This window comes from Haemaphysalis longicornis, unplaced genomic scaffold (genome assembly GCF_048455015.1).
Source record: "Haemaphysalis longicornis isolate Haplotype H1 unplaced genomic scaffold, Haemaphysalis longicornis Haplotype H1 scaffold_1, whole genome shotgun sequence".
Classification (NCBI taxonomy): domain Eukaryota; kingdom Metazoa; phylum Arthropoda; class Arachnida; order Ixodida; family Ixodidae; genus Haemaphysalis; species Haemaphysalis longicornis.
The window spans coordinates 91,406,696-91,418,185 of NW_027526203.1; the positions used below are offsets into that span (position 1 = coordinate 91,406,696).

Sequence of the window (11,490 nt, forward strand, 5' to 3'; positions counted from 1 at the left end):
GAACCGAAGAACGGCTCCTGCTCTTTTCGAGAGCCGCTCTTCGCGAAGCGGATCTTCTGAGGCGCCATTTGGGAACCGCGATGGCGGCGGCGGTAAATGACAGATCGGGAGGCCGCAATGGCAGCAGTGAACGAACTGCGTCTGTATTTTCAAAGTAATAGGAAAATAAACTCCTGTGACCATATAATTCACTAGAATCACTACAGTTACATTTGAGCGTGTAGCTGTTGTCCGAGTCAGGAACGAGCAGCATCTTCTTAACCGCTCAGTTCCGCGGCGATTATCGGCTCCCGGCGGTTCTTTGGCAGAGCGGCTCTCCTAAGAACCGATGTTCAGCGGCTGCTCGCTCGATTAGAGAATCGTGCTGAGCATGGCTCTGAAGGAGTCGTGTCGGCACGTTCCGGTAGAGTTATTAGAGGCGTATCGGCCGACCCAGGTGGGTCTTGTGTGCAACTTTCGCGTCATCTATTATCGCTGCCAGAAAGCGGACCCGTCGACCTCGCTTCGAATAAACTGAACAAAGTGTTGTTCACCACCACAATATTAAAATTAGTTTCTTGTATTATGTCCAGAATCATTTTTTCTGGCGTCACAGCTCACTAGTAGAGATCACATTTGTGAGGTTATAAAGTTGACAAAAAGTTGCATTTTCTTCTATATATATCGACCGAGAGTGATTCTGAAATACCACTGACACATAAAAACCTTTGTAATGATGGTGAGGCCAATTCTTTTCAGCACAAATACAGCGGATGTTGTTACAAAATAAATGACTAAATAACAATTGAGTAATAATTTAGATTATGGATGCTTAACACAGGTTACAAACCTAAATGAACCGCTGAACCGTTCAAATGAACCGGTTCACTTCAGTGAACTGAGCCGTTCTGAGCCGCTCACTGAAGTGAGCCGTTTTGCTCATCTCTACACAGCATTGAACGCCATGTATCGATAGCGGCGCACACTGTAGTACCATCCGCGCACCATCTGGGGAGAGCGCCGCAAACTGCAGTAGCAAAGAGCGCGAATTTCAAAGGGTACAATACGCAAAACCAAAGCAAAAACCATAAACTGTCAACCATAATTCGCGGGAAAAGAGCAGTTGCAATTACAGTTCAACTACAGTGACTACAGCGAGCTACACGAGAGGGCGCTGCTGTGAAATGCGTATATAAGCGCGTTCTGGACTCAACCGACGACCATCAGGGGAACGTGGATAGACCTCGTCTTTTCCAACTTCAATCTAGCCCCGCTGGAAGAACCACTGTCTCTGCACTTCACTGGTCACAAGGCAGTGATCGTGAAGGAGAAACGCAACCCGGAGCTTGTCATGCATTTAATGCGTGATAATGCCTGTCAATTCAGCCCAATTCGGGCCAATAAAATCACACATCTCCACGCCGTGAACGATGCCGAGGGTGCGAAGTACTGGGACGCGAATTGTCTTTCGTGTGGCGCTTGTCATTTACTGTGAATATAGTGCATCTGAAAATCGTTTAAATTTCAGAGTGCATCAGCACGCACAGACGATGACGATCATCACACAGGCAATACACAACTTGCTCCCCAGTGCTTCGCACCCTCGGCATCGTTCACGGCGTGATGTGTGATTCCTTGCCTTCATTGTTCGTGCAACATTTATTTTTACCGTGTTTTTTTTCTCTTTTTTTTTCGCTTTTCCACTGTTTGGTCTTGTTCCGCTGTAAATCATACCCCCCCCCCCCCCTTCAGCAATGCCTTCGGCCCTTTAAAATGGAATAAATGAAATGAAATGAAATAAAATGAAATGAAATGAAGCGAGACGTACATCACTGACCAAGCAAAAGCACTGGGTCATTCCATGCCAAATGTCCCAGCCGTAATCGCGACCATCACGGATTTCTTTAGTAAAAGTTGTGGCTCATTCTGCATGGCCCACAATGCTTCCCCGAGGTATTTTTGTCCGGCACTTTTTTTCTTTTTGTGGTCGCTCTTTTATCTCTAGGGATTAACGCAGAGTAAGGTCAGTAAAAACCATTAAAAAATAGTTCTTTTCAATCGCTTTCAAATAGTTCTTTTCAATTTGTAGGCATCATGTTGAGGTTCTGGACTGCCATATGGCGCATTTTAGGAGAGAGAGAGAGAGAGTAAACTTTATTCAATTTGCCAGCTGTGTAGCTTAGTCGTCGGCCGTGAGCCCTTGGGCTCTGGCAGCGTCCTCAGCCAGCTGGACGGCCCAGAGTTGATCTTCCGGGCTGGAGCTGAGCAGCACGGTGTCCCAATGCTCACTGTTAGTGAGTGTGCGGCCATTTGTGATCGCCTGCGGACACTGCCATAGCATGTGCGCCAGGTCCGCTCGTTCCTGACATCTATGACACTGGGGGGAATAGCGCCCTGCGTAGCAATAGCTATACACTAGGGGATTTGGGTACGAGTGGGTCTGTAGCAGTCGCCAGACCACCGAATGCCGTTTACTGAGGGAGCGGTGCGCGGGTGGGAAGCGGGCCCGGCCTAAACGGTAATGACCGATGATATCACTGTACCATAACAGCCTGTCCCTGCCTGACATTGGGACGAGTTCGGCATCGGAAGGGCCGTCCGCTCGGTCGGTAAAGCCTCGAGCGGCTTCGTGCGCAGACTTGTTCCCTGCAAGGCCGGAGTGGGCGAGGGTCCAAATTAAGTTTATCTTGCCTGTCCGGTTTCGAGGTGGAGACCAGAAACGAGGATTGCGGACGCCTCCCTTGATATGTGTCCTCGTGAGAAATTTAGAATTGCTGATTTGGAGTCGCTGATGATTGTCTTTATTTTTGTGGAGGCAACCATGGCTAAAGCAATGGCTACCTCTTCTCCAACCACCGAGTCTCTCGCTCGGATAGAGCAGGAGGCGATGGTTTTGCCCTGATTGTTGACCACCGCTATGGCCATTGCCTCGCGACCAGCGTAATCAGCCGCGTCCGCATAAGCAACGTTCTCGAATTTCGCAAAGCGTCTTTGCAGGGCACGGGCTCTGGCCTCTCGCCGCTCCCTTTTATGTGTAGGGTGCATATTACGCGGGAGCGGAGAGACCTGAATATTTTCCTGTATAGTTGACGGGATCGCGAAACTAGTAGGCGCACTGTGGGGGTGAGCTATACCCAGCGAGTCGAGTGTGGCGCCCCGTTGTGCTGTAGGTCAGCCGTACGAGTTGCCCTAGCCGTTGAGCCTCGATCAGTTCGTCCAGACTATTTGTCAGGCCCAGGGCCTCAAATCGCTCGGTGGACGTGTTTAGTGGGAGACCGATGGCCCGCTTGTAGGCTCTGCGGAGGAGAGCGTCTATTTTAATTGCCTATCGTAGAGCTGCAAGACGCTTTTGTCGGACAGCATTTTCTTGCAAGTTGCGAATGCCTCGTCGCACTTACGCGACCAATGCCATCTGCTGTCCTTGCGGAGCAAGTCGTGCAGCGGTTCTAGAATCGTAGCCAAATTTGGCAGGAACTTTCCATAGAAATTTACTAAGCCCAAAAAGGCCTTCAGCTGCGTCACGCTAGTAGGTTTCGGCGCCTCTTTGATGGCCACGACCTTTTCGGCCGTAGGGTGCAAACCATTTTTGTCAATGTCATGCCCCAAATACGTTATGCGCTGCTGAAAGAGCCTACACTTCTTGGCATTTACTTTGATACCATGTTCACTCAGGCCCTTAGCACCTCCTCCACTCTGTCGTAACACTGCTTGTAGTCTACTCCGGCTATGACAATGTCATCCAAGTAGCAGGCAGTGCCAGGCATACCTTGCAGGATTTGATCCATTACAGCTTGGAAAATTGCTGGAGCACACGCTACGCCATAAGGCAAGCGACGGAACCTAAAAAGGCCCATGTGAGTGTTTATGGTGAGCAATTCTTGTGCTTGCTCATCCAGTTCCAGCTGAAGGTACGCCTTCGACAGATCAATGACAGAAAACACGGTTCCGCCTTCAAGTGTGGCAAAAATATCCTCGGGCAGCGGCAAGGGGTAATGATCGACTTCAATTGCAGGATTTACTGTGATTTTGTAATCCCCACAGTGCCGAAGTTCTGTTCCGTCTTTCTTTGGAACAATCACAAGAGGCGTCGCCCACTTGCTGTGCCTTACCCGATACACTACCCCCGCTTTTTCGAGATTAGCGAAATCTTGCTCGACTCGCTCGCGCAAGGCGTATGGCACTGATCGCGCTTTGCAGAACACTGGGCATGCGTTCTCTTTAAGTACAATGCTTGCTTTGAAACCCTTGATAGCACCAAAACCAGCATTAAATACATCACGGTACTTTTCAGTGAGGGGCGTTTCCCTTTCCAATGCCTGCACGGAAAAAACCTCACGCCAGTTGAGTTTTATCTTTGAAAGCCAATTTCGGCCAAACAGCGTAGGCATCCTTGCGCCTTCAGACTCTTTAGCAATCACCAGAGGCAATTTGAAACACTGTCCTTGATACTCAACTTTTACGTCGGCTACTCCAGCAACAGCGACAGGCGTACCGTTGTACGTCATTAATTTCACATCCTCTTGCGTGAAACTGGCATTAGGAAAGTGCCTCGCCCACTCTACTTCCGAAATAATCGACACGGCCGCACCCGTATCAATTTCCATAGGAACTACCTTCCCATTTATCGTAACGTTTACTCTAAATGGGGGTGTGTCGGAACGGTTCACGTGACACAAAGTAAGCAAATCTCTAGCCTCCTGCGGCTCTACACTATGCACAAGTTTCGTTTTACACATTTTCGCAATGTGACCCTTTTTTTTACATTTGAAACAGTCACTAGTCAAAAAAGGGCAACTCACAGGAGGGTGGTGTCCTGCACACCGGTGACAGCTCGTTTTAGTCCCTTGCGACGCCTTCTTAGCAGGGCTCGTTTTTCTTCGTCCCACTTTGCTTGGTTTTCCTTTTTGCGGAGATTTCTGCGTCCCTCGTTGCCAGTACACTTCCGTACTGTCAGAAGATGCTCCCGACTTGTTTGGTTGCAGCATCTCTTTCGTGTCCTGGCTCGCTGCTTCCATGGCGATGGCGACCTTGCACGCATGCTCCCACGTGATTTCTTCGTCCGGAAGGGCAAGTAACCTGCAGCGTACGGCTTCAGTGCGCAATCCCGCCACCAGCCGATCCCGCAGAGCGTCGTTCAGGAAATTGCCGAACTCGCATGTCGAAGCCAGCTTCTTCAATTCCACTATGAAGTCTGCCACGCTTTCATGTGGCGCTTGTTGGCGTTGGTTGAACCGATAGCGTTCGGCGACCAGTGAACGTTTTGGAGTGTAATGTTTCTTCAGCACACTCACCGCTTCCACGTACGATGCCTTGGCCGGTGTCTTGGGCAGCAGTAAGCTCCGGAGCGTGACATAGGCGGTTTCCCCTATGGCCGTTAAGAAGACTTGCAGTTTCTTCTCTGCAGCGATGTCATTGGCGGCAGCGAACAATTCGAAGCGTTCCAAGTACACCTCGAAATTACCGCTGTCCGGCTGGAACTCCGGCAACGTGCCGACGGTTTTGCTGTGCACAACGGGCGCAGTCATTTTAGAAGCTCGGTGCGGATCCCATCCTCGTCGCCACTTGTAGTAACCGGCATCCGGGCAAGCGTGGAAAACGTTGCTTTATTTCCCGAGGCGCGCACTGGCAGCCTCACAACTGAAGGACGCGCACCAAAGCCGGGTGCGCCAATTTATACACAAAGCGTCGCTGCTGCGCACGCGCTGCTAGCCAACCGCTGCGCTGATAACACGATCGCGACACGACAGTTTTAGTTGAGGTATGCGAGACCACAGTTAAAAAAACTTCAAGTGTCTGAGATTAAGGGCCGTATTTCAAGAATCTCCTCCACTGGAGGCTCGAGTGGAGGAAGGATCTAAAATACCAGGGCAAGGCTTTTGCATCGCCCTTAACAATCAATCAATCAATCAATCAATCAATCAATCAATCAATCAATCAATCAATCAATCGGTTTATTTCCAGAAATACATCTGGAGAGATTCATGGGCTAAAAGCAGACTTAACCACTTGACTGGGCCCATGAACCCTTACACAACAGTGTCAGTATGACGCAGGGAGCTTTTCTACAAACTCTAACAAAATGGAACATATGGATACACACTGATTTTCACACAATGTAATACACAGCAGGTAACAGTTTCAGTACATAATTTTGAAAAAATGCAATTTCACAAATTCAAACAAATTGCAAATATGCAACGTCATAACAATCTGAAGTATAAAACATTAAAATGTATCAAGATGTATAAAATTTATAAAAACGCATCAAGAAAATGGAAATGGGAGGGGAATGTATAAACAAGAGAAATAACTGAAGAAATGGGGTATCAGCCAAACCATTTGCACTGCTGGGAGTGATGTTTATCGATCAATACATGGCTGTTTCCAGTTTACTCTTTCGTGGCAAAAAACACTTTTAGCTGTCCTAAAGAAAAATTAGCTGCAAAATCGTATCTATTTAGAATTAATGGCAAGTTGTGCTCTAGTGATTGCAACTTGTAGTTATTGCGGACTTTTCGCTGGTGCCAGTTGTCTGTGTTACGGATATTTATAGGGTGGGTTTGGGTCTGGAGTGATGCCGCATGTATGAGAAAGTGTTTTATTGGTAGCGAAGAAAAGTAGAAGGAGCGGAGAATTCGGAAGTCGTACATGTAATTTGCCTTGATTATGTTGTAACGTGGAAAGAAAGTACGAGTGGAACAAAAATAATCAAGGTTTGCAATATGGCGAACGGCTTTCATTTTGTAAGATGAGTAGTTTATTGATGTTTTGCTTTGGTGTAGTAGTCCCTACTAAGCTGCAGTAATACGAGGCAAATGAAGCATTGTAGATGTTCAGTTTAACTTTTTCTTGGAAGAATCGTCGCGTGTGCGCTATCGCGCCGGCTACAGAAGAGAGTTTCGTACAGGTGGTATCTACATGTTTATTCCAACAAAGCTGGAATTGGAACGTTACACCGAGGATCTTGTGATCATTTACTAATTCTACATCATGATTGGCATATTTAAGTGTATATTTCAGTTCAACTCTTCTGTTTTTAGCTCGGAATAAAACTGCTTTTGTTTTCGTAGGATTAACCATAATTCTATTTGAACTTGACCAATGAAATAATTTATCCAAAACCGCGTTACATTTGAGCATTAGGCTAGTCTCATCAGGACCAGAAAGAAGTATAGTACTGTCATCGGCATATATTACAAATGTTGGATTTAAGTCAATGTGAGTAATATCATTTACATATAAATTAAAAAGCAGGGGACCTAGCACGCTGCCTTGAGGAACACCAGTTATAATTGGTATAAAAATAGACTGTTTACCAGAAATATACACTGACTGCACTCTGTTTTCTAGATACATGTTTTCTAGAACATCTTTTCTAGATACATGTTTTCTAGGTGTTTTCTAGAACAAGGGAACACGAGGTATTAAGCGGCCACTAGCCCTCGCTGGTGCGTAGCAGGTCGTAGTTTGTTATTACATAAGCAACAAACTTTCAGGAAGGAAGCTTTTCTCGTACGTTTTTGTGAAAACCGTCAAACTGTAATGAACATATTTGTGAGCAAGTAACAAAATATCTTTCATGAAAATGTAATTGGTAAATTTAGACGACAGAAGTAGAATATCGTCCTATTTTTTTAGGAGTTATCACGCAGGGCTTTTGTCGAACCATCAGTTGGCCGGTCAATCGAAAGACCGATTAAAACAAAGACCGATTGAAGCTCGAAAGACCGGTTAAAACAATATATACGCTGTGCAATCAAAAAGATTCGCCATTCTCAGGTAACAATCATGTCAAAATGAACGCATACTCCCACAACTTATGGCTAAAAACAAAAGCCTACTAAGGGGCGGAAACTCATCAGACACTTTCTGTTGTGGTCACTATGACCATTTATGGACTTGTTTGTGGGACTCGATGCCACCGACAAAAGCCACGACGAAAAAATATGCTCGTCAAAACGTATAGGTGTGGATAATCCAGTTTATCGCACGACGTAATACCTTAAATGGTCTTTTAGAACCCGCCCACCCATTCTAATTGCAGCAGTGGTCTGGGACGCTCTCATACGTTTGTTTCCCAACCGACTACCCAAACGCCTACCTAACGCATGCTTCTCTCTTCCACTACAGCATGCTACGTATTAGCAAGAGAGCTGCGTTTATATTATTTGGGTGAAGCTTAAAAATACCAACACCGTGATAAGGTGTCAGAATAACATTACCAACTGTTTTAGTAGTAGTCGTACTTCTTACATTCCTGCGGACGCTTGCGCGAAGCGGAATGTATGGGAATCGTCGTTTTTTTGTAATTCAATGTCGAACGGAGCATTAGTTGAGCCAAAATGCAAAGCAAATTTGTTCCAAACGTTCCCTTTGTGGTCCTATAGCCGGCCGATACGGTAGTGTGGCAACGTTTGCCTCGAAAGAAGCGGCTGTGCCACGGCAGAGGACCGCGCACTGCGGCCGTCCGGCACAAGGCCGCTAATGTGGTCGCGCACAATAGCGGCCACGGCGAATTAAAGACGCAATAGTATTATCAAACTTCTGCCATACAAGATTTTACTCTGTTTTGGCATTGTTTCTCACTCGAATTACCAGACAGCTTTCTAATTATTCGTATTATTTTTTCCTTCTTCAGCACATAATGCCGTAAACACCTCCAGGGGCCGGAGTAGTAAACAAAATTTGCTTCAACGCATTGTGTTATCGCATTAGAGATGCTGGCGTTTGCAGGTCCCACCACGGCAGAAAAAAATCAAAGGTTGAGAGCACTCAGCAGAGGCGTTGCCAAAGCTTCTATATTAAGCTTCTATATTAAAGGTTCTATATACGTGAGTACTGATCACGCAAATATATGACAAAACAATTAAAATTCTTTGAAGGCTTATTCCAAGCATTGAAATGTCCCCCCCCAAAAAAAAAAAATTAACATAAAAGACAAACTAATACTGTGTCTCGCTATTTGCTTGCTATAATATGTATCATGAAACAGCAGCGTACAGCATTTTGACTCATTTGTTATTACTGTCAGAAAAAACCATGGCATGTTAGCACATGAGATCTGCACAGCTCGGTCTCTTGAGGCCGCTGCCTGACAATAGCTGTTTTACCTGCCCAATCGCCAATTTTCGTTCTGGCTGAGTAGGCTATACTTTCTCGCCACGCATACTGGCGAACGCTTCAGAACCACATTTACGTCTGAATTTTGTCCACATCAAGTTCTTTTACGCGACGTAATGCTCAGTATTGTGCATTGGACACGCAAACCTAATTAATGACCGATTTTCTGCTAATTCTTAGTTACTTCCGCATCTCTCTCTCCAACGCGAAAGTGTACTGCTGAAAATTCTATCACACATTGTTCAACTAGAAAAGTGACGTGTAACAAGTTTGTAAATGGGCTAAAAATCACGTTAAGGCTACGCCAACATGATTCTTAGCTGAGTAATACCCTCTGTGTTGCATTGTATGCTTCGGCCGCGAGAGTTCAGCTCTTTCTCATTGGGGTTTTGATTTCCGTGAGAAATATTATCTGAAACGTGTCACAATTTTTGGGTTAGCTTACCGGTCGATGCTCATAGCAGCCATGGTAAACGCGGAGCAGGCTACTGTCAGGTTGGCCACGAAGTTGCCGAATACGCAGTAAGGCTCGCCAAAGGTCCAGTGACTCTCTAGCATGTAGACCGAGTTGAATGCCGCATTAAACACCGCTGTCATGAAGTCTGCCACAGATAGGTTCACTAGGAACTGGTTCGTAACTGTGCGCATGCGCCGGTGCGACACAACACTCCACACGACGAGTGCGTTACCGCACACGGCCACCAGGACAACGGTGCCGAAGAGGAGCGCGTACAAAAGCTGCGACCAAGCCGACAGCACCCATTGCCGCTCGCGGTCCACTCTCACTATCCGCCGTCCCGATGTCAAGTTGAGCGTCAGTTCCAGTAACGCAGACAGGTTGTCTCGGAGATCAGTGCTTATTCCTGATGAGTTATCCGCCAGAGGAACACCGACGAAGTCTTCTGGAAAAGGTAGCTGCATGATTCTGTGCCCTGGAGCACTGATGCCAACGGTTGAGCTCAGGAAAGGCTGTGAAGGGTAAATAATGGGGGCTTTTAAGGGGGCTTTTTTGCCAGGAGGGTTCTGTCTGTTAGACAGCAGGGTTCTGAACTGTGGAAGTCTTAGATGAAAGCTGGAATCCATTATGTACTTGGAAATTTCCTCTGGCCATTGCAGTTCTTGCCTTTGGAGTAAGGATCATGCTCTTTTGACAATAATTGATCAGCAAGGTACCCTGGATATGCGAAAGCCCCCTACAGCTTCTTCCCTTGGTTCGCACCGTTTCATACGCAATTACTATCAACGTCAAAGTCCGTGTGCCAAGGGACAGTGGAGTCAACAAATTTCGCGCGTGTGAACCATGTTACAACACATGGGAAGCAGGCACATCACCAGTAACCCGCTTCGAATGAGGAGCCTCTCATATCGGGTTCACACGAAGCACAGCGTTTCGAAAACCGGCACACGCAAAGCTGTTCGCAAATTGAGGGAAGCATCACAATCGAAATCTGTATTCCAGCCAATGTTTTAACTCACAGCGCGCTGAAAACAGTTTAGGCGTGGGGTAGTGCGCTCCTTTTTTAAACACACCGCGGCATGCTGAAAATAATTCAGCGCCTGCTTCAGATAGGCAGCGGACTTCTTTCTTCGTTCTCCTTTTCGAATTGCAGCAAAGAGTCAACTGTGACGCGAGGATGTTAGAAAAGTTATACCACGCGCTTTCTAGGCTCACGTTGGTGGACACCTGGACGAAATCCCGCGCAGTGATATCCGACAATACGGCACCTCCTACGGCGAAACCAACAATAGGCGCTAACCGATGGTCGGCAAGGCGCGAAGCACGACGGATGCAGGCCGTTGTGGGCGCACAGCTGACGCGCGCTCCGCTCACCGCGCGCGCTTCCTCTTCCGAGCACCTTTCCCGGCTAATCGCTCCTCATAAGGTCCGACCACCTCCCCGCACGACGCACGAATACGACTTGCTGCCAAGCAGCGCGGCGCGGACCCGCCGAACAGCACGTGGTGCAACGTCACTGCCACGTCATCCGCCGATAAATCCCGCCTTGGCTCGGCTCGCCGCCATTTCGAGCGGCGATGGGGACTCGCGGTGGGCGAAGGGGGAAAAAGGACGTTCGCGTCTCCCTGCTTCCTCTAAGGAACGAAGGAGAAACGCGCTCACCGCCTCGCTTTAACCGAATTGGTCGCTTCATTGGTCTTCGGTTGCGCTCTTTGAGCTCAAGAAGAAAAGTCTCCGATAGCCGGGAGTGCTGGTGACGCCTTGACCTTCGTCATTAATCGCAGCCGCTTTAGTTTTAATGGCTCAGATGAAGGCTGCCTGATATTAGAGGGCCAAAAAATGCCGCTTGGCCTGAAGAATGGTCCATAGCAAAGACCCGCAAGCTGCACGATTTATTCTCTACTTTGGCCCAAATGGGGATAATAGCAGTGGCC

At 47.4% G+C, this 11,490-nt stretch overlaps 1 protein-coding gene across 1 annotated transcript in view; it reads right to left on the minus strand.

Annotated features, from left to right (window-relative positions):
• Positions 1 to 10,020, minus strand: part of LOC144140885 (tachykinin-like peptides receptor 86C) — a 691,763-nt gene extending 681,743 nt beyond the window's left edge. The window contains exon 1 of the mRNA XM_077672409.1: positions 9,545 to 10,020. Coding sequence (XP_077528535.1) covers positions 9,545 to 10,020 — 476 coding nt within the window. The remainder of the gene's footprint in view (positions 1 to 9,544) is intronic.
• Between the last annotated feature and the right edge of the window lie 1,470 nt (positions 10,021 to 11,490).